The following is a 27255-nucleotide window of genomic DNA, read 5'->3' as shown; positions in this document are numbered from 1 at the left end:
CTCACGGGGAGTTTGGGTCGCCGGTTGTGATCCACCATGTCCAGCAGAGGGAAAGACTCGCGCAACATGTCGACACTGACGACGTTAGTGAAGCCCACGCTGATCCACAGGTTAAGAAGTCATTATCACTGCTTTTATGACCAAAAGCCTTTTCTATCCGCAAACAACAAGAGATTTGAGGGATTATGACAATCCCATTCCTCAGATTAAGCTTGTAAATATTATCACATCATCGAGGAGGAATAAAAGACACATCTGCATGCATTCAGTTAAAATCTGCAGGTCAATGATCACACGAGGCCGTATGGAGATGAGGAGTATAACACACACACACTGAAGGAACAGGAGGAACAGGAGGATAACACACACACACTGAAGGAAGGAACAGGAGGAACAGGAGGATAACACACACACTGAAGGAACAGGAGGATAACACACACACACACTGAAGGAACAGGAGGAACAGGAGGATAACACACACACTGAAGGAACAGGAGGAACAGGAGGGATAACACACACACACTGAAGGAACAGGAGGAACAGGAGGATAACACACACACACTGAAGGAACAGGAGGAACAGGAGGATAACACACACACTGAAGGAACAGGAGGATAACACACACACACTGAAGGAACAGGAGGATAACACACACACTGAAGGAACAGGAGGATAACACACACACACTGAAGGAACAGGAGGATAACACACACACACTGAAGGAACAGGAGGATAACACACACACACTGAAGGAAGGAACAGGAGGAACAGGAGGATAACACACACACACTGAAGGAAGGAACAGGAGTCAAGTCAAGTCATCTTCATTTATATAGCGCTTTTAACAATGTAGATTGTTTCAAAGCAGCTTTACAGAGACAAGCGTATAATTTAAGGTAACAGAGATTGTTTTGGCTTTATAGCGGTTCTTTAATAAAGTTATTTTCCAGCTAAAGTTAGTTTTGATTGATTCGCTTCCGTCGCAACGATCATTTGTTATTAAATTAGGGGCCGCTAAGACGACACCATTCTCTCTACACAGACTTTAAACGCGAACCTGTGAGAAACGCTGATGGCGTTCACATGAGCATTAAAGGGATACTCCACTTTAAAATGAAAATTCTGTCATCATATACTCACCCTCATGTTGTTTCAAACCTGTATGAATTTCTTTCTTCTGCTGAACAGAAAGGAAGATTTAGAAGAATGTCAGTAACCAGACAGTTTCTGTTGCCATTGACTTCGATAGTAGGAAAAAATATATACTATGGAAGTCAATGGTACCAGAAACTGCTGCGAGCTGCTGCGACCAGCTGTAGTTTGTTTATTAAGCGTACAGGGCAACCACCCAGTAGAGCATTACAATAATCTAGCCTTGATGTCATGAACGCAGGATCTAACTGTTCCGCATTTGTCATTGAGAGCATATGACGTAATTTAGATATATTTTTAAGATGGAAGAATGCGGTTTTACAGATACTAGACACGTGACTTTCAAATGAAAGATTGGTATCAAAGAGCACACCCAGGTTCCTCACCGACGACTAAGACTTAACAGAGCAGCCATCAAGTGTTAGACAGTATTCTAGGTTATTACATGAGGAAGGTTTTTTTCAATAATTAGAATCTCTGTTTTTTCCGAATTTAGTAGTAGGAAATTACGAGTCATCCAGTTTTTTATATCAGCTATGCATTCCGTTAATTTTGTGAGTTGGTAAGTTTCGTCAGGGCGTGAAGAAATATAGAGCTGAGTATCATCAGCATAACAGTGAAAACTAATGCCATGCTTCCTAATGATATCTCCTAATGGTAGCATGTACAGAGTGAACAGCAGCGGTCCTAGTACTGAGCCTTGTGGTACGCCATACTGAACTTGTGATCGATAAGACATCTCTTCATTTACTGCTACAAACTGATAACGGTCAGATAAGTATGATTTAAACCATGCTAATGCAATTCCACTAATGCCAACATAATTTTCGAGTCTATTTAAAAGAATGTTGTGGTCAATAGTGTCAAATGCAGCACTAAGATCGAGTAACACTAATAGAGAGATACAACCACGATCGGATGATAAGAGCAAATCATGTGTGACTCTAATGAGAGCAGTCTCAGTACTATGGTACGGTCTAAATCCTGACTGAAAATCCTCACAGATATAATTTCTTTCTAAAAAGGAACACAGTTGTGAGGATACCGCTTTTTCTAGTATCTTTGACAGAAAGGGTAGATTCAAGATCGGCCTGTAATTGACTAATTCTGTAGGAGGGATAGGAGGATATTTTTGCGAGGAGGGTAACACACACACACACACACACACATTGAAGGAAGGAACAGGAGGATAACACACACACACACACACTGAAGGAAGGAACAGGAGGATAACACACACACACACACACACACTGAAGGAACAGGAGGATAACACACACACACACTGAAGGAACAGGAGGATAACACACACACACACACTGAAGGAACAGGAGGATAACACACACACACACACTGAAGGATACTTCTTGGCGATGTCCAGCACAGGGCCTTGTCCAGACACCAGCACATGCTTGTCGTGAAACTTCTTGAACATTCGCAGAGGACTGTGAGACATCATGACTTGGTCCTGAGAAATCTATAAATCAAACAGATTATCATCCATATCATCCGTTATAATCCACACATAAACACATCATGCAACAAAACATGTACACTAGTCAACATCTGAAGTGGATCAAAACCGTTCATCAAAGTCACACATGAATTCTGAACAACACCCGTTCTTGTCTTAGGACAACTCTGATGACTTCAAGTGTTGACTAGTGTATTTAGCTTTAGGATCACCGTAACAAAACCCTGAGGGTGTGTTCACACTCACACTTCACTTAAACCCTGAGACGTTTAAGACGTTTTTATTCTGTGGTGGAAACAAGCTTCCACAGAACGGTTGAAAAGCACAGTTATAAAAATAAACTTCCATGTGAATGTCTTTAGAGCCGAGGAAAGAAGTGTGCAGTACATTCTCCCAGCGCATGAAGCTCTCGTATGTCGAAAGCTGAAGTTAATTTAGATTTCTCATGATTTGATCTCTTCAATGCTGAATGAATGTGATACAGAGAGCATTTCAGGAGTCAGCAGAAATCTCCTGGAGACTGTGAGAGAACAGAACTCACGGGAACACCCAGTATGTGTGACAGCTGATCTGCCTTCTTCTGTCGTAAGCAGTTTCCAGCATTCGTGACGAAGACGACGGGAACCAGGAACTGTCCCTTAGCGTCCACAAGCTTCTGGAAGGCTCTCTTGGCCGCCGGGATGGGCGTCTTCCCTCGCACGAGGACTCCATCAATGTCAAACAGCAACCCGAAGCCTGGCTCCAACTGTTAGAGAGAAGCAGAGATCCACAATAGAGAATAAACATCAAAAACAGACCTAAAGAAAAGCACACATTACTGGATGAATCAGCGTTTTTGAATGAATCTCTTAAATGAATGATTCAATGACTCACTCAGAAAGACTTCACTTGTTTCATTACTGGATGAATCAGCGTTTTTGAACAAATCTCTTGAATGAATGATTCAATGACTCACTCAGAAAGACTTCACTTGTTTCACTAGTACTACTGGATGAATCAGCGTTTTTGAACAAATCTCTTGAATGAATGATTCAATGAATCACTCAGAAAGACTTCACCTGTTTCATTACTGGATGAATCTGTTTTTGAACGAATCTCTTGAATAAAGATTCAATGACTCACTCAGAAAGACTTCACTTGTTTCATTACTGGATGAATCAGTGTTTTTGAACAAATCTCTTGAATGAATTATTCAATGACTCACTCATAGAGACTTCACTTGTTTCATTACTGGATGAATCAGTGTTTTTGAACAAATCTCTTGAATGAATTATTCAATGACTCACTCATAGAGACTTCACTTGTTTCATTACTGGATGAATCAGTGTTTTTGAACAAATCTCTTGAATGAATGATTCAATGACTCACTCATAAAGACTTCACTTGTTTCATTACTGGATGAATCAGTGTTTTTGAACGAATCTCCGGAATGTTTCAAAATCGCACCACTGTACCTGAAAATCGAGGTGAGTAACGAATTGTGTTTTGTGCACCGTTTCAGCCCAATTTAAATAATATCTTATAATGCCTTCAAATGCACCTTAGACAAGTGACTAAAATGTATTTGTCATTGAATCATTCATTCAAGAAATGTGTTCAAAAATGGTGATTCATCCAGTAATGAAACAAGTGAAGTCTTTCTGAGTGAGTCATTGAATCATTCATTCAAGAGATTTGTTCAAAAACACTGATTCATCCAGTAATGAAACAAGTGAAGTCTCTATGAGTGAGTCATTGAATCATTCATTCAAGGGATTCATTCAAAAACACTGATTCATCCAGTAATGAAACAAGAATTAATTCAATTAACATTTTGTCAGAACCTTTAGTAAACTGCATGTTATTAGTTTAGTTGTCTGTTCAGAATTGTGATCTGTCTTGTTGTGAATTAATTAGAATAGAAATGTTTAATTCACTATCTTTAATGATAACAGAAACAGTTTTGTCATTTACAAGGTTGTTCAGCTTTCAGAAAAGTCTACCCATAATGCATAGCGGGCGAGAACACGCAGAAAGAAAAGAGAGAGATTAGAAACGAGATTGACTGCGTGTGTGTGTGTGTGTGTGTGTGTGTGTGTGTGTGTGTGTGTGTGTGCGCTGTCTCTGTGTAATCCTGTTCATAACCTTCAATCAACAGTGTTTTATTCTAATTCAAGCGTTCTGAAAGTTCACGTCAGGACGAAGGATTTCCCAGTTAGTCGCGCAAACTTGCCATGTCGACCAATAGAAAGCTGCGTGTCTTCTGAGTGATTCATGTGTGAGATCTGCTACACTATTGACATCAAAATCTATATTCCACTAATATGACCGACCGCATCATTGTTTGGCCACACTATATTTTAAGCTGGCCTTGGAACAGTGGAACTACACACACACACATGAGTTAACATGAGCTTACTGTAGGGTTAGGGACTGATCTAGTGTTACCTAATGTTTCATTTGATGCTTTGGCAACATGAACTAAAGATATAGACAGAATAAAGATGACATAATCCAGTTTTAGTGGCACACACACACACACACACACACACACAAGCATCGCCTCATTCTAAGATGTGTGTTTCCTCTGAGATTAACTCTGCACAGAAGAGGCTGATGCTGCGTCACACTCGACCCGACGGACACTCGTAACGCTCACTGGAGGATTACAGTCCTTCACATCACATTCCCCTCAGGGAAGATCCTCGATCACGTCCATCATTCCTGCAGTTCTCAGACCGGATCATGAAGAGACGTGATGTTTCTCAGCACAATCATGACGCTTCCCTACAGATCACCAGATATTCCCACATCTTCAGTCTGTGTGAGGAAGAGGTTTGGTTTCACTGTGTGATCAGAGACGCTGAGTCATGATAATCTGTGACCCTGCGCCACTAAAGCAGTCACATGACACACGGGTATATGTGAGGCAAGAGCCAACAATACACTGTATGGGGCATAATTATCGATTTTTAAGTAAAGATCATGTTCCAAGAAGATATATAGAACATGTATTTGTGTGAGTGAAAGCAACACAATCGCACACATTAATGAACAACTTTAAAGGAGATTTTCTCAATGTTTCTATTTTTTTGCTCCCTCAGATTCCAGATGTTCAATAGTTGTATCTCGACCAAATATTGTCCTATCATAACAAACCATACATCAATGGAAAGCTTATTTAATCAGCTTTCAGATGATGTATACATCTCAATTCCAGAAACTTAACCCATGTGACCCATGGTCCAGGTCACATGGTCCCGCAGAAGTGAACTTCACTGGTTTATGCTGATTAACGGTTTGCTTCAGAGAGGGACTGAACTCAGAGAATCTCAAGCTATTATGTTGATTTAACACTAGTCTAGTGCAAACATCTTTCATTTTCACATATTTATTAAATATTAAAATATAAATGTGCTTAATTTCAACATTTCTGAGTACATCTGCTGTCATTAAACTGTATTATACATGATCTCAACTATACGCAAATCCACATCAGTCAGAGTAGAGATCAAACCATAATCATTTCAACACTTTAATTTTGAATTTTCATCCAAAAACCTCAATCACAGGCAAATTAAGTAGGCCTAATATATTCGTTTGAGTAATTACTCTACTTATTACAGCCATTTACGTCAGGGTTATTATCATTAACTTAAACTTAAGTGTTGTTTAAGTCCCCCTGAGGTGAAGATCCAGCTTTTAATGTAGTTTATGTGTGTATGTGGTGTTTTTAATATGCTTTAAGACAAGCCATGTGTAAGTTCATAAGTCGACAGCATTGCTGAGTATTTCCTCCTTAAAACTGCAGTGAACCAAAGACAGTCTCAAACACACGCTTTGAAATCGCTGGTGTTTCTGACGTCACAAACTACCTTGTAACCAATCAGATCAACGTGTGATCGTCAACCAGTGGATCTCTGAGCTGAGTGAGTGAGTGGAGGCGGGGTGAATTTGCATATTCATAGAACCACGCATACTAAATGAGGCGAGGGTGTCGAGTTACAGTCAAGATATTTTAAGGCATGAAGACATTTTGTTATTAAAAACGTTTAAATATGTCATTTTGGTGATCAAAGATGAGTTAGCCTATACGGGATAGAATGGTTGACTACAGAGGGACTTAAATGAATATTACTCAGTACTTAAATATATTATTAAACTGAAACAAGGACACCTTAAAATAAAGTGTAACCAAACATTTATTTTTAACTGAAATAAAGCTCAAATATAATTTGTATAATATAATATAATAGTTGAAGCACTAAAATTAATAACTGGAAATAAGTACAAGTTAAAGTTCAAATAGATTTAACATAAATAGACATATTTAAAATATATATATTTAAAAAATAATAATTATAAAATTACAAAAGCACAACGAAATTAAAAATAAATAAATAATGAAACTATAATAAAACTGAAATAAGGAAACAAAACAATGATGCAAACATTTAAATCACAAAACAACTTTGCATAATATAATGGCATAAATAACAAACCATTAAGAACTATTAATAACATGATAATTAATATTAGTCTCGCTTTGTATGAAGTGTCTTTAACTAGAATGTACTACAACTTAGATTTAAATTAATCGCACTTATGTTTTTACATTGTTATATTTAAAAAAAAAATGCATGTTAACGACATTTATGATGTATAATCACCCTTAATATGACCGTGTCCTCCTCAATAACAATCAACTATACCAGTTATTATTTCTGACTTAAATCCCTAATATAAAAGCAGACCGTTAATATTAGCCTATGTTCTGTATAATCAGAAACTGCCTCTTCCCGATGCTCAAAACAACATCAACTATACCAACCTCGCAGTTACAGTGTAATAACATACAAGTGATCAAAATATCAATATCACAATTCCTCTGATTTAAAAGATGAAAACTGAGCTGTGAGGATGAATCTGCAGATCAATAACTCCAACCCCAGTGAAGAGAGGAAATTACAGTAGACGAGGATTCACACACACACACACACACACACACACGCACACACACACACACACACACAATGGATCCAGCGGTTGAGCAAACATCGGATGATGTAGGCATGTAAACACTACCTGACTGCTCAGTCCTCGCGCGGGCGTCACGACGCGCCGGACGCGCCGCGAACACACGCCGCTCGACGGCCTCATCAGCGCGGTGAAGGCCTTCATCTCGATCCGCGGTTCTGGGAGTTCTGGCCGGTTCCTCCGCGGTTCTGCGAGTGAGTTCTGCCCGGTTCCAGTTCCTCCATCGGGCTTTATCAGCGCTGAGGAGTGACGACAGAGGAGGAGGCGCGAGGCGTCGAAAGACTCGAGTCAGGATTCAGGAAATAAACATCCTTCCGCGCCGGCAAGTGGGGGAACGCGACGCGACGCGACAGACACCCCCATCCGAATCCGACGCGACGAAGCTGCAGTAAAACTCTTCTCAGATGCCCTCACTAACATGGACAATCGGAAGGACAAAAAGAAAGAAGAGTTCCTTGTTTTTGTTCTTTTTATCTTTTCTTTCCTTGGCATTCTATGAAAATATGTTGATACAAATAGAATGCATAACACATAATTTTTTTTTTTTTTTTTAAAGTTATACTTTGAAACAACTTAAATCTGGAGTATAATTTATATTTAAAACACATTAGGTAATTGTACATATCTGTTTTTGTAAAGACACTTTGTGATTGCGTTGAGCACTACATGTAAACTGAAATATACTATATGATTGAACTTGAATTATCAAAATAAACAAACAAAAATAATGCATAACACATCAAACGAAAATAGGGAAATGGTGATATTATTTGTACTACGTATTATTTACTTCAGATTTAGACTTGTATCTTCTACCTTGATTTAGAATAAAGAAGGTAATTATGAGGAATTCATGTTTAGTTTTGTTGATGTAAATTTTATGTATGTATTATATGCATGAAAGTATTAGCTATCATGAAATCAGTAACACTTTATTTGTTAGCATTAGTTAATGCACTGACTGTGACATAACATGAACAAACAATTAACAGTTGTATTATTATTAACTGTTAACAAATACAGTAACAAATGTGTTGCTAATGGTTAGTTCATGTTAGTTAATACATCAAATATAAACAAATGAACCTTATTGTAAAGTGTTACTATTAAATCAAAGATTTAAATTCCTTACAATTTAGAGTTGGATTGGACTTAAGATTTCCTAGATGTATTTCCCCAAGATAATAACACTTGCCTTGGATAAAAACGAATGACTTTGTCAGACTCAGAATACGGCTGAAATCGAGTTATTCTTTTATTATAGTTATGCATAATTCACATGCTGCCGCAACTTTTACAGTAGCACTTTTCCATATTAGCTTATCGTCCTTAAAAAAACGATTTCTTTAGGGGTGGGGGTGGGGGTGGGGGTAATTTAAAACATACTTTTAAAACATTGTTTTATGGGGTATATAAAACAACTCCACAGATAATTTATATAGCATGTTAAAATTGTCACTTTTTGAGGGTGAGCAAAAACTCACCGTTTTGTGTCTGTTCCTTTAAATACAAATGAGCTGCTGCTCCCGGCACAGGGGGCGGAGCTACAACAGCTCGTGTCCTTTTACCTCACACACACATGCACTGAAAATGTCAAAAACGTTTAGCCTTTATGTTCAAACCGGAGTCAGACCATGATGGAGAGACTCAAGAAGAACAGGAAATTTCTGAATGGTTAGTGGATGAATTAATTTATTTATTTAAACATCGTATAAATGTTAAAATATTGCTGATTACTTACAAAGCACTAAATGGTTTAGCTCCGCAGTACTTGAGCGAGCTCTTAACGCATTATAGTCCTTCACGTCTATTGCGATCTCAAAATTCCGGCCAGTTGATAATACCTAGAATATCTAAATCGACTGCTGGCGGTAGATCCTTCTCCTATTTAGCACCAAAACTCTGGAGCAGTCTTCCTAACATTGTCCGGGAAGCAGACACACTCTGTCAGATCAAAGCTAGACTAAAGACACATCTCTTTGACCTAGCGTACACATAACACATTATAGACTTATATAATTCAATGTTAGGCTGCATAGATTAGGTCAGCTGGAACCGGGAACACTCCCCATAAATCCTGATGTACTCGTTACATCATAAGAAGAATGGCGTCTACGCTAATATTAGTGTCTTTGTTTATCCCGAGGTTTTCCCGCAGCCTGCCGGATCCAGGCCGTATCCAGATCTGATGAAGGACCTTCACCTGGACCCGATGACAACGCAGTGCTTAAGTGCCAACTAGTCTCTCCCTATGGAGGATCCCTTTACCACTCTACAGATAAAGCGTCGTCGGGAAACTAACGTACCTACCCCGAAGTGACAAAATAAAATTAAATTCAAACGCACATAACTATAGAACCAGTTTTTAATACGCATGTGAACGCCATCAGCGTTTCTCACAGGTTCGCGTTTAAAGTCTGTGTAGAGAGAATGGTGTCGTCTTAGCGGCCCCTAATTTAATAACAAATGATCGTTGCGACGGAAGCGAATCAATCAAAACTAACTTTAGCTGGAAAATAACTTTATTAAAGAACCGATATAAAGCCAAAACAATCTCTGTTACCTTAAATTATACGCTTGTCTCTGTAAAGCTGCTTTGAAACAATCTACATTGTTAAAAGCGCTATATAAATGAAGATGACTTGACTTGACTTATGTAGCTGATGTGTAGTTATCTTCTAGTCATTGATTAGCATATTCTGTCTTGATAATCTATAAATTACGTTCCCGGGGGCGGGGTTTATGTACATTTTAGGGTTGGTGATGTCACTAACCCGGGAGGAATGTGGTGTAGTCTCTACCAGCCGTTTGTTGTAGTCCTTAAAAAACTATTTCTGTAAAAGCAAATATCTCCCTTTGCTTTGAACTTTGAGCGTCGTAACTTTGCAGATGTTGTTTATGCTCAAACAGCAACATTACACACTAACTACAGTTAGAAAAGTCAAATCATAATCATCCACCCCTTTAAATCAATGAGCATTTTTGTAATGATTTTATTGATAAGGTTTATTTTGCTTTATTAATGTTTCCATTTGTTGCATGTGAACGATGCTCTTTAAAGGTGCAGTGAGCGATTTCTGAGCACCAAAACACACCTCAGCCAATCAGCAGTAAGGGGCGTGTACACACATTAGGGGGGAGGAGCCTGGGTTATATAGCACGTACGTGAATGGACCATTTTCACAGACTGATGCGTTTCACCGGTCATCAACATCGCAAAAAGTTTTTTATATTTTCATTAAAAAAATGTATGTACATTTATAACTCTACACTTTGTATTATATTACTTTTGCATCAAATTATAAAAAACGAGTTACGGCTGCTGTAATACAGCGGCTGTGGGAGTGACGGTAAAGTTAACATCTTTATCTCTTCTGACTGCCATTATCAATCTCTCTCTATGTTCTCCCTCTTTTTGAAAGTTTGTGAAAATGAGGAGTTTTTCTTTTGCTATTAGAGCAAATGTGAACACAAAAAAATATATTGAATGTATTGTCTCATTCACACTATAAAAGTTAAACCCAACTGTGACGACTTCTGCTTCTGAGAAACCCGGAAATGTGAAAATAGTCTATTTGGGGGCGGGGTTATCGAGATGGGGGCGTGGTCTTCTGGGTAAAGGGCGTGTTTGTCTGGTGATTTTAAATATCAACATCATTTCTCAGAAATCACTTACTGCACCTTTAATGTTTGTACTTTATCATTTGTTTAATTAACGTTTGATAAATTAATGTTTAACAAAATGTTTGATAAATGATGTGAAGACATTTTTTACCTCCAAGTTACTTTAAATGTGCCTTCAGTATTTCAGCCAATCGTTTTACACACAAGTGATCAGAATAATCTCGTTAAAATGTAGTAGTCTTCCAGAAAAAGCCACTCTTAATGAGCATCACATGACCAACCGTGTCATGCAGTTGAGTTATTGAGTTACTACTACTACTATTACTAACAATAGTTTATTTCTTTTATATAGCCTAAAGATGTACAACAGCAACCCTGGTCATAACAGCCAGTTAAACGTAAATCTTTAAAAATGTAAAATCTCTAGATAAGATAATAAAAAAGACACAAGACCTGTATTACATCCACTGCAGAAGCAGGGCATCGTGGGTGAAGAGGATATTAGATTGAGTCCTGACCATGTGACCCGGTTATCTCTGGCCGGTCACATGAACCGAGCCGTTTCTCATCACACACTCTTAATGTAACGTACGAATGTTCTCAGTGAGTTAATACTCCACACATTTACACACAAAGCATGTTCATAGTATAAAGAGTTTGGTAAAAAAAAAAGTTTACTTGTCCAAGAAGGCAAAGTGAACAGTATACAAAATATTTACAGATATTTGTGCTTTTGTCCTTTAACATGTTGAACAAATGAAGGATGAATGAAAGTTTTTCTCATTTGGAAAAAAGCCCTGGAGTTTATCCTTGCGTGTAATACACCCTTTGACATGATTACCGTGTAACGACACTATTGTCTAAAGCAGGGGTTCTCAATCCTAGTCCTCGAGGGCCACTTTCCTGCAGAGTTTAGCTCCAACCCTAAGCAAACACACCTGAACCAGCTAATTAAGCTCTTCAGGATTACGAGAGAGCTACAGGCAGGAGAGTTTGATCAAGGTTGGAGCTAAACTTTGCAGGAAAGTGGCCCTTGAGGACTAGGATTAAGAACCCCTGGTCTAAAGTATGGTCCCGATGAAACATGAACAGATTAATAATTAAATTCCTAAATGATTTAATGTTACCTGTACAGTTCATAAGGATCATACTGACATACATAAGCATCGTACTGAAGTCAAGCACATTTGACGTTTATCATCCATAACCAGAACACTGGCTCTGGTCTCGGCGCTGGAGATTGTTCATCATCAGATCCACTATAACCCCAGCAGTGTTTTGGCTTCTTCACTCTGGGCCATCAGACTCTCGCTGGCGTATTTCTGCAGAAGCTCCATCTTCTTCCGTCTCACCAGGGCTTCCTCAATCTGACATACACAACATCAGGATTCATCAACTTCATCAGGACGGTTTACATCTTATTAAATGTTCACACAACATGGAACACGATCAGTGTTGTTTTAGCATCATTAGCTGTGTTTCCATGTAAAGATGCAAATTTAACGTGTGAGAAAGCAGCGTTTCCAAACAAAACATCCAAATAAAATAGTATTTTCTTGGGAAATTGGCTCAAAATATTAGAAATAACACTGTGGGCCCTATTTTAACAATCTGAAACGCAAGTATCAAGCGCGAAACACAAGTAACTTTGTGTGCGGATCTCGGGCGCTGTTGCTATTTTCCCGGCGGGATAAATGACTCTCCGACGCAAATCTAAAATGTGTTGGTCTGAAGTAGCTTCATTACTCATAGGTGTGGTTTGGGCGTAACGTGAAATAAACCAATCAGAGCGTCATCTCACATTCCCTTTAAGAGCAGGCGCGCTTGTTCCATGGCGGGTTGCTATTATAACGGCGGATTTGCCAGACACACGCCAGGAGCGGTTCACAGTCGAGGAGACCGACGTTCTCGTCAGGGCCGTAAAACACAGAGAAGTGACATTGGGGATGGAGAAACACACCCAAATTAGCTTCGGTTAAACAGGCGTATAATAATTTGGGTAAATGTGTAAGCTAGATTTATGCCTATTCTTTCACATCTTCATGGACACAACAAGGATTTCCCTCATGTGGAATATTTTTCCTTGTAATAATGTATGGTTTGCAAAAATGTGAACTGCTGCTTCTGTGTAGATGAGAGAAGTAAAGTGTGTGTGTTGTGCACACGCTACATTATGGCCAAGCATGCGCTCTTAAAATAGCCTCTGAATAACGCGCCACTGACTTTAGACGAGGTTTCTCCTGGTCAGTGGCGGAATTGTTTTCTGAAACTGCAAAATAGCACCAGGGAACGTTTGTGCCAGACGAAACACAGTAAACGCTGTCATGTTCTCTGGCGTTCGGATGCTGGTGTTAGGGAACACACTCGTGTGAGACGCTTCTGGAGGGAATTACACCAGATCATTCTGATCACACACTTTGACTTTCAGAAACACCAAACCAGCATTAGAGATGCTGCGACACCATTGGTCCGCTGGTTACACCAGTTATCCAATCACAGTGGATCTTGGTGTTTCCATCCAGAATTTTTTATGCAATATCCTAAAATGCAATTACAATAGATGGATGGAAACGTGGCTTGTGTCAGACTGGCCACGATCTGAAAGCTACAGTGAAAAGTGAAATGATCAGAGAGTAAATGATTTTAAAAGATGATCTGGAATATAGTGCACGAATCATATGGGCTACTTTTTACCATTTTGAAGCTTTACAGAAGAGTTAAGCATGTAAAGATTCTTCAAATATTCTCTGTTGGCGTGTCATGGAGGTTTGAGATGCCGAGAGTGATGATTCCCCCTAGCTAGTCTCCCTGAACTGGATCAGAAACAAACCTCTTTCTGCGAGGGAACCGGAACATGAGCGAAGTACGACTGCGCATCTTCTCCCTCCATCGGTTCTCCCGCTTCATCATCGGACTGCTGTAAAACACAGGAGAGTTACGGGAATCTGCACTGATGGAAGGACGGTTCGGAGAGAGATGATGCTCACCTCTTCATCTCTGACGGCGTAGATGTGCTCCTCCTCCTCCTCCTCTTCTGTGTCCTTTACTCCTCCCGCTGATAATCGAGACTCTCTCTCTGCTTTCCACTTCTCCACCGCCTCGGCGATCACTGCGGGACGACACACACACACATCATGTTTAACTGAATTCTGTTTGCATCATTAATGTCCTGTGAAGATTAGGTTTGGGAATCGCCAATCAAATACTTGAGGTCAGGAATCGGATACTTGTCATACAATTAAAATTTCTATTCCTCTTATCGATTCCTTTGAGAGCATTTCAATATGACTTTAAACAGTTCAAGCGCGAGACGACTCGCTGTTCTCAGAGCTACACACACATCCACAGCGCGCTCACAGAAAAAGTGATTTCAATGTGATTTTGGTAGAGACTACACGAGCTTCCTCCCGGGTTAGTGACATCACCAACCCTAAAATGTACATAACCCCCCCCCCGGGAACTCGATTTATAGATTATCATGACAGAATATGCTAATCAATGACTAGAAGATAACTACACATCAGCTACATAAATTCCTGTGCTGGGAGCAGCAGCTCATTTGCATTTAAAGGGACATACACAAAAACAGTGCGTTTTTGCTCACCCTCAAAAAGTGACAATTTAAAAAATATCTGTGGGGTAATTTGAGCTAAAACTTCACACACACACACACACACACACACACACACACACACACACACACACACACACACACACACACACACACACACACACACACACACACACACACACACACACACACACACACACACACACACACACACACACACACACACACACACACACACCAGAATCTTGTGAACAGGGCATTATACCCCCCCTTTAACATCGTGTTTAACTGAGTTCTGTCTGCATCATTAATGTCCTGTGAAGCTGCTCTGAACGCATCTGTACTGTAGAAATAACGCTGACGTGAACAATGCATTAATCAGCCTCGAGGTCGAGCTGGAATGCGGTGGTCATGTGACTTCAGGTCACTGGACGGTCCGGTGCGCGTTACGCTTCTCATGAGTCGCATCAAACCTGCAGCCGCACGTCCGGCATTCAGTTAAACACACAAATGAGAAACACATGTCAGAAAATGATATCAGCACACAATGCCACGACTGTCGCAGAGCACACACACACACACACACACACACACACACACACACACACACACACACACACACACACACACACACAGGCCTGAATGAAGTGGGTATCGTGCTGCTCGGCTCATCTACAACACACACACACACACACAGTCTGAAGCGCTGATACTGATAAATAATAATAATTCAATAATAAAACAGCTGTCCTCACAATCTATGGACATCCTAACGTATAAAGATGCAGTAATTCACTCATCATTATCATTAATTAATTAAATCATTAATTATGATTCTACTTTCATTACATGCATCATCATAAAGCTTTGATTTACAAATAAGCAACTCATAAAGAGGCTTTTCTCTCATATACTGATATCAGGGTTATCATCATTAACTACAACTATTAAAAGCATTTATTTTAATTAATATTTTACAGATATTTAAATATTTGCTGAAAAACTTTAAATGAATATTAGAAATATTGCCTTGACTGAAATAAGTTTAAGTTGAAAAACTACAATTATTAACTGGAAATAAATAAAACTAAATTAAACCTAAATAGCAATATTTTAAAAGAAAAAAGTAATAAAATGACAATAGCACATTATAAAATGACTCAAAATGTAACTAAAATGAACATGAAAACTAAAAGTCTAAAAAATTAAAACTTATTTAAAATATTAATAAAACAATACAAATTTGTATTAGACTGTATTATGAGAGACACTTGAGCTTGTCAAGTCGGTTATGATGATTAAAAACTATTAGTTCCGTGTTTTTGGACTGTTAAATTAGATAAACAAAATAAATCTCAGATTTACATGTTAACTGTGACAGCTCTAACACTAAAGTCGGGGAACCTGGACTTGAACGTCACATGGACTCAAGTAACAACTTAATATTATGACGACAAGACATAAATAAACGTGTTGTATGCTAAACTGCTTCTTCTTTAAAGACGACCTGTTCTGCTTTCCCTCATCTGTGTTTAGTGTGTAATGTTGCTGATCATGTGAAAGCTCCAGTTCTTCTCTATATCAGTGTCAGTGTTTCTGAACTCCTGAAACGCCTCCAGTGTAGTCTTGAGTTTCTCCCTCATTTGAATAATTTATGCACAGAATAAAGGGGCGGGGCCTGGTTGAGTGAGTTAGTAGTGTGTTAAACTGGCGGTTATGGTAAGGGGCGGGACATTTCCCAAACACACTCGAAGCGCTCGACCAATCACAACACACTGCTCCAGCCGACCAATCAGAGCACAGTGTGCTTTTCAGAAAGAGGGGCTTCATAGAGACAGGAACTAAACGGAGCGTTACTGACAGACTGGGAAGAGAGGAGCTGCAACAATGGAGAATATTAGGAAAATAATCAACATTCAAGCAGGAAAACCTGTTCTAGTAGAGCCTGAAACAACATCAAGACTTTGAGGAAGAGCGTAATAAGTCCTCGAAGTAACTTTTAAACTCTGCTAAATGCATAAATGCATAAATGTATACAAGTTTATATTGTTTGACTGAATGATTTATTTAAATGAGAAAATATGATCAGCTTCTAATCAGATTCCCATATTTAACTGAGAACATCAAGCAGTGAGGGATTGTGGGATCTCGCCTCACCTTGTTTCTCATACTCCTGTTCCAGTGGCACTAAAACACCGTCGTCTTCATCTCGATACCCATAATACTCGGCGTCGATGTCCTTCATCAGCTCCGCACGGGTCTTCCTGGGCGGCGGAACGGCTGAAACACACCAGAGATCTCCACATGATCACATGATGTGTGTATCAGGAGAACACATGCTGATGTCATCAGAGACATCAGTGATCTTATAAACACACAACGCTCCAGTACTGACAGAAACCAGACACTCATTCATCAGGCGTCTGAAAACTGTGGAGGATCCTCATCTGCATATCATTTGCATATGCATATTCATCCTCGTGCCACCATGTTTAACGGTACAAGACATTCGGAAAATATGAGATATGCGTCACATGATGTGCAAAAAATCATTTAGAAGCCGATCCTTGCTTTGTTTTTGAATAAATAAATCAAAATAGTATAAAATACATTTCAGAGAAAGTTTTACTCAGTCTTTTCCACTGGACAAATAGTGTTTTTAATTACTTTATATTTTGAGTGTAAACAGATCGGCCTTATAGAGCATTATTGATCATTACTGATCATTACTTGTGTGGAGATATTTCCTCAGACCGTGAGTTCTGCTGTTATCATGCATCAGTAACACACACACACGCCGTTATTGTGAACATGCACTGTGTTTATGATTATGACTCATGATGAGTATTAAAGTGGTTTTCCTTCATCAGTTCCTCAGATCATCATCGCTGTTGTTACACTGCTCCGTCTCAGGTGTTCACACGCATGATCAGAGTCACTCACACACTCTCCCGTCAGGGGTGTGTGTGTGTAACTCAGTTTGTGTGTGTGTAACTCTCAGCTCGTGTGTGTGTGTGTGTGTGTGTGTGTGTGTGTGTGTGTGTGTTTGACTCTCAGCTCGTGTGTGTGTGTGTGTGTGTGTGTGTGTGTGTGTGTTTGTGTGTGTGTGTGTGTAACTCTCAGCTCGTGTGTGTGTGTGTGTGTGTGTGTGTGTGTGTGTGTGTGTGTGTGTGTGTGTGTGTGTGTGTGTGTTGACTCTCAGCTCGTGTGTGTGTGTGTGTTTGTGTGTGTGTAACTCTCAGCTCATGTGTGTGTGGGCGTTCGGCTCTCAGGACCGGTTATAAACGAGACCCAGATCTGGATCAGTGACAGAGACTGAACTTACGCTCGGTCTCGAACAGCTCTCGGACTCCAGGCAAGTCTTTAGCGGCGCCGAAATACTTGTATCCTCTGTTTCCCGGAACCTCTTTACCCTCGTGATCCAACATCCTCGGCCCCACTCTCTGTTACACACACACACACACACACACACACACACACACACACACACACACACTCATGTTCACAAGATATCAGTAATAACACTAAGTTTCTGCAATCAGACTCTTGTCCCTCCATCATAAACAAGTGTGTCTCGAGCGTCAGACGAAACAAAGTAAAATGGATTTTTTATGGCTGTTGACAGTTTTTATTAGTTATTTTTCCTCTATTGCCTGGGGTGTCTCCCCTTGAGCAAAAAACATTATAAACCGCCCCAGAACATTTCAAGCACTATATTCCAACTCGTCTGAAGCTGATCGAGGGACAGGCGAACAGAAACTGGAATTTTAAACTTTGTAGAAAAAGGCTCAAACTTGTCACAAGTCAATACCCTTCTTGTTTTGAACTTCGCGCATGTGTATTGAATGCTAAATAAGTTAATAATGATAACAAGACTGCGTTTCTCATGGTGATTTGTACAGACCTGAACAGACAGTGAATGAGGGATCGACTGAGCGCGTGCGATGACATGCGTCTGGCTTTCAGGTCAAGTCATAAGCCATTCGTGAAAAGGTTGCCGTGTCCAGGGAAAGCTTAATATTTGTCGTATCATCCTTTTAACGTTGAAGGGTATTTACCATGAATGGCGTCAGTGGCATTGAATCAATGCCATTGGTCTCTATTAAGTGTAGCATCAGCTTTAGCGTTAGCCGTGCATCGCATATTAGCATATCAGCTGAGCCTTGAAAAGTGGAGCTCAAACTTAAATAATTAACACTTAACCACGTTCGTTGAACGGTTTAATGACTCACTCAAAGACAGTCCGTTGCCGCCACCTACTGGTGTAACTGCGCTGAGTGACAGCCTGTGTACGCGGAGACGAAGATGATACTGGTGAAATATCAGCAGAGAGCCTCTCATCCAGTCAGATTCCAGGATCAGAAATAACTGTTATACATATACAAATATCCTAACGAGCTGATTGTCAGATTTATGTTCTGTTTTGAGGACCCTTATTCTGACATTCTCTTCTGTTTACTTCACTTCCTGTTTCAACGCTGTTTAGTTTCGGTAACTGAATATGTCCTGTTTCTGTGCATGCTGACCACATCGAACACTTATTTATATAGCAACAAATAAATAAATAAAAATGTTAATAAATAAATGTCGATAATACTGCATATCGCGCAAAACCACCGCAAGGGAAACTCCTCCCAGCGGCAGCTCTATTACACACGTCTGACACGTGAACGCCTCACTGCGGTTCTCTGACTCGAGCGCATCGGTCCGCTGACACACTGAGCTCCTCACACACGTCTGACACGTGAACGCCTCACTGCGGTTCTCTGACTCGAGCGCATCGGTCCGCTGACACACTGAGCTCCTCACACACGTCTGACACGTGAACGCCTCACTGCGGTTCTCTGACTCGAGCGCATCGGTCCGCTGACACACTGAGCTCCACACACACGTCTGACACGTGAACGCCTCACTGCGGTTCTCTGACTCGAGCGCATCAGTCCGCTGACACACTGAGCTCCTCACACACGTCTGACACGTGAACGCCTCACTGCGGTTCTCTGACTCGAGCGCATCGGTCCGCTGACACACTGAGCTCCTCACACACGCCTGACACGTGAACGCCTCACTGCGGTTCTCTGACTCGAGCGCATCGGTCCGCTGACACACTGAGCTCCTCACACACGCCTGACACGTGAACGCCTCACTGCGGTTCTCTGACTCGAGCGCATCGGTCCGCTGACACACTGAGCTCCTCACACACGCCTGACACGTGAACGCCTCACTGCGGTTCTCTGACTCGAGCGCATCGGTCCGCTGACACACTGAGCTCCTCACACACGTCTGACACGTGAACGCCTCACTGCGGTTCTCTGACTCGAGCGCATCGGTCCGCTGACACACTGAGCTCCACACACACGTCTGACACGTGAACGCCTTACTGCGGTTCTCTGACTCGAGCCTGAGCTCCGCACACACGTCTGACACGTGAACGCCTCACTGCGGTTCTCTGACTCGAGCGCATCAGTCCGCTGACACACTGAGCTCCTCACACACGTCTGACACGTGAACGCCTCACTGCGGTTCTCTGACTCGAGCGCATCGGTCCGCTGACACACTGAGCTCCACACACACGTCTGACACGTGAACGCCTCACTGCGGTTCTCTGACTCGAGCGCGTCGGTCCGCTGACACACTGAGCTCCTCACACACGTCTGACACGTGAACGCCTCACTGCGGTTCTCTGACTCGAGCCTGAGCTCCAAACACACGTCTGACACGTGAACGCCTCACTGCGGTTCTCTGACTCGAGCCTGAGCTCCACACACACGTCTGACACGTGAACGCCTCACTGCGGTTCTCCGACTCGAGCGCGTGGTCCGCTGACACACTGAGCTCCACACACACGCCTGACACGTGAACGCCTCACTGCGGTTCTCTGACTCGAGCGCATCGGTCCACTGACACACTGAGCTCCTCACACACGTCTGACACGTGAACGCCTCACTGCGGTTCTCTGACTCGAGCGCATCGGTCCGCTGACACACTGAGCTCCACACACACGTCTGACACGTGAACGCCTCACTGCGGTTCTCTGACTCGAGCGCATCGGTCCGCTGACACACTGAGCTCCACACACACGTCTGACACGTGAACGCCTCACTGCGGTTCTCTGACTCGAGCGCATCGGTCCGCTGACACACTGAGCTCCACACACACGTCTGACACGTGAACGCCTCACTGCGGTTCTCTGACTCGAGCGCATCGGTCCGCTGACACACTGAGCTCCTCACACACGCCTGACACGTGAACGCCTCACTGCGGTTCTCTGACTCGAGCGCATCGGTCCGCTGACACACTGAGCTCCACACACACGTCTGACACGTGAACGCCTCACTGCGGTTCTCTGACTCGAGCGTATCGGTCCGCTGACACACTGAGCTCCACACACACGTCTGACACGTGAACGCCTCACTGCGGTTCTCTGACTCGAGCGCGTGGTCCGCTGACACACTGAGCTCCACACACACGTCTGACACGTGAACGCCTCACTGCGGTTCTCTGACTCGAGCCTGAGCTCCACACACACGTCTGACACGTGAACGCCTCACTGCGGTTCTCTGACTCGAGCGCATCAGTCCGCTGACACACTGAGCTCCTCACACACGTCTGACACGTGAACGCCTCACTGCGGTTCTCTGACTCGAGCGCATCGGTCCGCTGACACACTGAGCTCCACACACACGTCTGACACGTGAACGCCTCACTGCGGTTCTCTGACTCGAGCGCATCGGTCCGCTGACACACTGAGCTCCTCACACACGTCTGACACGTGAACGCCTCACTGCGGTTCTCTGACTCGAGCGCATCGGTCCGCTGACACACTGAGCTCCTCACACACGTCTGACACGTGAACGCCTCACTGCGGTTCTCTGACTCGAGCGCATCAGTCCGCTGACACACTGAGCTCCTCACACACGTCTGACACGTGAACGCCTCACTGCGGTTCTCTGACTCGAGCGCATCAGTCCGCTGACACACTGAGCTCCACACACACGTCTGACACGTGAACGCCTCACTGCGGTTCTCTGACTCGAGCGCATCGGTCCGCTGACACACCGAGCTCCACACACACGTCTGACACGTGAACGCCTCACTGCGGTTCTCTGACTCGAGCGCATCGGTCCGCTGACACACTGAGCTCCACACACACGTCTGACACGTGAACGCCTCACTGCGGTTCTCTGACTCGAGCGCATCGGTCCGCTGACACACTGAGCTCCTCACACACGCCTGACACGTGAACGCCTCACTGCGGTTCTCTGACTCGAGCGCATCGGTCCGCTGACACACTGAGCTCCTCACACACGCCTGACACGTGAACGCCTCACTGCGGTTCTCTGACTCGAGCGCATCGGTCCGCTGACACACTGAGCTCCACACACACGTCTGACACGTGAACGCCTCACTGCGGTTCTCTGACTCGAGCGCATCGGTCCGCTGACACACTGAGCTCCACACACACGTCTGACACGTGAACGCCTCACTGCGGTTCTCTGACTCGAGCGCATCGGTCCGCTGACACACCGAGCTCCTCACACACGTCTGACACGTGAACGCCTCACTGCGGTTCTCTGACTCGAGCGCATCGGTCCGCTGACACACTGAGCTCCACACACACGTCTGACACGTGAACGCCTCACTGCGGTTCTCTGACTCGAGCGCATCGGTCCGCTGACACACTGAGCTCCACACACACGTCTGACACGTGAACGCCTCACTGCGGTTCTCTGACTCGAGCGCATCGGTCCGCTGACACACCGAGCTCCTCACACACGTCTGACACGTGAACGCCTCACTGCGGTTCTCTGACTCGAGCGCATCGGTCCGCTGACACACTGAGCTCCACACACACGTCTGACACGTGAACGCCTCACTGCGGTTCTCTGACTCGAGCGCATCGGTCCGCTGACACACTGAGCTCCACACACACGTCTGACACGTGAACGCCTCACTGCGGTTCTCTGACTCGAGCGCATCGGTCCGCTGACACACCGAGCTCCACACACACGTCTGACACGTGAACGCCTCACTGCGGCTTCTGTCAGCAGGAAATGCATCATCACGGATTCTCACCCGATAGTCTGGTCCGCCGAGCTCCTTGATCCGCACTTCCCAGTGTCCCTTCTCTCTGAGCAGTTTGTTGATCTCATCGTTGAGGTCGCGGATCTTAAACTCGCCCAGACCGGCTGAGGAACACAGATCTCAGTTAGTCAAACACAGGAGAAGCTGGCTCTCGGCTCACACACACACACACAGACACACACACACACACACACACACACACACACACACACACACACACACACACACACACACACACACACACACAGACACACACAGACACACACAGACACACAGACACACACATATCTCACTCTCTCACACACATCTCTCTCTCACCGTTCTGAATCTGCGCAACCTTCTTAGAAATCTCACTGATGATCTGCAACGGAGAAGAAAACACACATTCAGCTCAGCTGGTAAAGGGATAGTTCACCCAAAAATCAACATTAGCCCATGATATACTCAACTCATCCTAGGTGTATATGACTTTCTTCTGTCAGACGAATACAATCAGAGTTATATTTAAAAATGTCCTGCTCTTCCAAGCTTTACAATGGCAGTGAATGTCCGTTCTGTTTTGAAGTCCATAAAAGTGCATCTACAAAACAGCCATTCTCTGCCATTATAAAGCTTGGAAGAGCAGGACATTTTTAAATATAACTCTGATTGTATTCGTCTGACAGAAGAAAGTCATATACACCTAGGATGAGTTCAGGGTCAGCAAATCATGGGCTAATGTTCATTTTTGGGTGAACTATCCATTTAAGCACATCACATATGTATGAGACAGATGTGTTATTCCTGACCTGTCTCCTCCACTTCTCGGCTTTGGGCAACTCGTTACACTCCGACGCCAGAAAAGGTCTTCTCTCCTGCGAACACGTCACATGATCAGGAGAACACGCGTCACATGACCAGGAGAACACGTCACATGACCAGGAGAACAAGCATTAATGAAGCGTTCATCACATCAGTGTTGAGATTAAACCCACCTTCACTTTTCCCTCTTCCAGCTGCGCCTGACGAAACCTGGCCAGAGCCGTCCTGCACACACACACACACAATCAAAAATATAGTAAAACAGTAAAATATTATCATAATGTAAATCATCTGTTTTCTATGTGAATATATAGTGAAGTGTAATTTATTCCTGTGATCAAAGCTGAATGTTCAGCATCATTACTCCAGTCTTCAGTGTCACATGATCCTTCACAAATCACTCTAATATGTCATATTTTAGTGAAACTGTGATGCATGTTATGTTTCAGGATTCTTTGATGAATAGAAAGTTCTAAAGAACAGCATTTATTTAAAATAGAATATTTTATAACATTATAAATGTCTTTAATGTCACTTTTGATCAATTTAATGCATCATTGATTAATGAAAGTTTCAATTTACAAAAAATTCTTACTGACCCCAAACTCTTGAATACAGTGCATATGCTTCTCTAAATATTAAAAAGCCTGTTGCCCCTCTTACAGAGTTTGATATTAATTTTTAGAGTAGTGTAAGTTAATTTATAAAATTAACATTGATTGTTTGTTTGACATTGATCTTAATTTGTGCCAAATACACAAAATTGTATCGAGTATAAAACAATACATTATTTAATAAATATATATAAAATAAAAATTGTTTTAAACAATAGGAGTATTTTTGACATTACAAAGATTACTGTTCTTTTTTATTTGAGCCCATAAAGAAATAACATAAGAATTATAATCTACAACAAAAAAGACAGTAGATGATTATAAGAATTTGCACGCATGTATATACATTTTTTCCCCAAAAATAACAAACTCGCTGAATTTGATAGTTGGTGTGACAAAGGAATAATTCTAAAAGTATTTCTACACATTAGGTGCTTATAATAACATATAGATGAGCATTCAGTTGGTGAAATATGAAGAAGAAGAGCATTAATATGGCATTATGACAGAAGACAGACACTCACATCGCCTTTTCTGCGTTTCGAGCCTGAAAATAAACAATAACAATCTTAATTTCTCACATAATCATGATATAACATGTATAATCATATACAGATGCAGATCTTTGTCAGATATCATGTGTTAAAGATTCATTTGAACAACTAGCTGCAATATATCACAACATACTCTGTGTGTGTGTGTGTGTGTGTGTGTGTGTGTGTGTGTGTGTGTGTGTGTGTGTGTGTGTGTGTGTGTGTGTGTGTGTGTGTGTGTGTGTGTGAATTAAATAAATATATTAATAAGAATCTGATTAATGTGTGTTTAGTAAATCTTTGCGTCGAGGATAAAGTTCCGCAGCTTCTGAAACAGATGTTCATGTTCGTGTTGATAGAGAACGCTACTCTCCATTCTAACACACGAGTGATCATTAAAAAGACTTTAGCTGAAGAGGAATAGTTATTTTACCATGTTTGTGGTTCAGATGTTCAATCCTGCGTGAACTCAACGGTGAGCGCGCACGACGCATGGATATGACGTGTGGCTACACTGGACAACTTCCGGCGCGCCAGCAATGACAGATGTGTGTGAAATACCCATGTGGGTTTATTTTCTGATTATTCTCATGTGTTAAAGTCACTATTACTACTGAGAGATGATCGAGAAAGCACTCATAAGTAAAACATGTTTTTCGACAGGAGTGTTTTTCTAGCGTTGAGAGATAAAACTGCACTCATTTCAAGAGACTGAACTTTTATTGCCAGTTGTCACTCAGATCAGCAGGACTTCTGTGGAGCCCGTCATATAATAATGATTTAAAAAGTCGAAATTATGACATTAAGTACATTATGACTAAAAAGTCAAAGTTACCAAGTAATAGTTATGACATATTAAAACATAATTATGAAATTAAAATAGAAATGGACTTTCTTTGTCATACTTTCGACTTTTCATCTCATAAATAAGACTTAGTATGGACATAATTGTATCTTTGCTGCTTGTTTCCACCTTTCAATGTGTGAGACTTTAGCCGCTGTAAACGAGAAGAAGAGTAAAGGGCAGTGAATGGTGACACTGTCTGCGCTTCAAAGCATGTTTATATTAATTAAGCCACTACATTAAAATAATAGGGGAAGAAAAAACTGTTTACAATGTCAAAAAGTATAACTAGCTTTTTTGTACAGATAAAAATAACTGGAAGCGGAAGACAGCCAGACACATTACATTTACCCCAAAACTACGTGGAAAATAAGATGGATATCTTCATCTAATCTTTAAATCAGATTGTGTGGTATGTGCACTCTAGACACTGGGTTAAAAAACAACCCAATTTGGAAGATATTGGACCGAACACATGTTGGGTTAATTTTACCCAGCAAATGGTTGATTCATTTTTACTATAATTCTAGCTTCTTATTTTTTTATTTCATACATGAATGAATGTCCAGGATTAACTTAAACCCTCCAACCTTTTTTAAAATACTCGATACAACCTCTGGTTTGCATGATAATTCCTTTATTTCCAATCACATTTTACAGTATAGTATATTTTATATAATTTTAATACATATTGCCACCATTTAAGCACGTATAACAAATATCAGAAGTAAAAATGACACTTTTAGAAGTAATAGTAATTGCAGTGTAATGGCCCAGTCTCTGTTGTGCCGTTCCCACTGTAACGCCGGATCTCACGCCGGATCTCGAGTCGTGTTCAGCGGAGGAACTTCTAACCTTTCACTCGTAGCCCGAATCTGCTGTGACTCCATAACCTGTCCATAAACAATCAGTGTACAGTTCTGAGAACATAACTGAACTTTCTAAGCATTTATATTCTGTATATATTTTTTATAAATTCATAAAATGTTATGCAGGGTGTTTCCATCACGCGAAAACACCGACGCGACACTCGTGGCGACTCACATCACGATGCCTCTGTATGTTGCTTTGCATAAAAGTAAATGATATACAGAACAATAACACATTTTTAGATAGAATAAAATGTACACAAACCTGTATTATACCGAAGACACGCAACAATCTGACGGAGCTGCACTGCTCTCTCCTGAAGAGGGCGCCAAAGCCCACGATAAATAACTCAGTCTCTGGGTAGTTACATCTAGCCTGGGTAACACAAAAACTACCCAAACACTGGGTTCTGTACACCAGGTACTGTAGACCAGGTACTGTAGACCAGGTTCTGTAGACCAGGTTCTGTAGACCAGGTACTGTAGACCAGGTTCTGTAGACCAGGTACTGTAGACCAGGTTCTGTAGACCAGGTACTGTAGACCAGGTTCTGTAGACCAGGTACTGTAGACCAGGTACTGTAGACCAGGTTCTGTAGACCAGGTACTGTAGACCAGGTTCTGTAGACCAGGTACTGTAGACCAGGTTCTGTAGACCAGGTACTGTAGACCA

The 27255-nt window shown here is 41.9% G+C and overlaps 2 protein-coding genes across 4 annotated transcripts in view; both read right to left on the bottom strand.

Annotated features, from left to right (window-relative positions):
- nuf2 (UF2 component of NDC80 kinetochore complex) overlaps positions 1-8353 on the bottom strand; it is a 52051-nt gene extending 43698 nt beyond the window's left edge. Inside the window, exons 1-4 of the mRNA XM_082155075.1 lie at positions 7691-8353; positions 3168-3371; positions 2517-2629; positions 6-99 (exon numbers count right to left, since the gene is read on the bottom strand). Of these exons, the coding sequence (XP_082011201.1) occupies positions 6-99; positions 2517-2629; positions 3168-3371; positions 7691-7786 (507 nt within the window). The 5' untranslated portion in view covers positions 7787-8353. The remainder of the gene's footprint in view (positions 1-5; positions 100-2516; positions 2630-3167; positions 3372-7690) is intronic.
- A 3569-nt stretch (positions 8354-11922) lies between these two features.
- isy1 (ISY1 splicing factor homolog) lies at positions 11923-25425 on the bottom strand. Of its 3 annotated transcripts, XR_014201844.1 has the most exons (12): positions 25304-25424; positions 24862-24884; positions 23897-23948; positions 23711-23776; positions 23241-23283; positions 22914-23026; positions 18163-18280; positions 16995-17117; positions 14254-14375; positions 14097-14183; positions 12321-12633; positions 11923-12119 (listed from the first exon to the last, which is right to left on the bottom strand). XR_014201844.1 is itself a non-coding variant. In XM_082155068.1 (11 exons), exons 1-11 carry the CDS (start codon positions 25304-25306, stop codon positions 12526-12528), a joined length of 855 nt encoding a protein of 284 aa, XP_082011194.1. In that variant the 5' UTR covers positions 25307-25425; the 3' UTR covers positions 11923-12525. The 3 variants fall into 3 exon arrangements, 2 of the variants coding, with proteins under 2 accessions (XP_082011194.1, XP_082011193.1); XM_082155068.1 differs by having other exon boundaries at positions 11923-12633; positions 14097-14180; positions 25304-25425; XM_082155067.1 differs by having other exon boundaries at positions 11923-12633.
- Between the last annotated feature and the right edge of the window lie 1830 nt (positions 25426-27255).

Source organism: Leuciscus leuciscus, assembly GCF_965113295.1.
Source record: "Leuciscus leuciscus genome assembly, chromosome: 23".
Lineage (NCBI taxonomy): Eukaryota > Metazoa > Chordata > Actinopteri > Cypriniformes > Leuciscidae > Leuciscus > Leuciscus leuciscus.
Note: the sequence above shows the minus strand (reverse complement) of the source record. Positions and strands in the feature narration are given on the sequence as shown.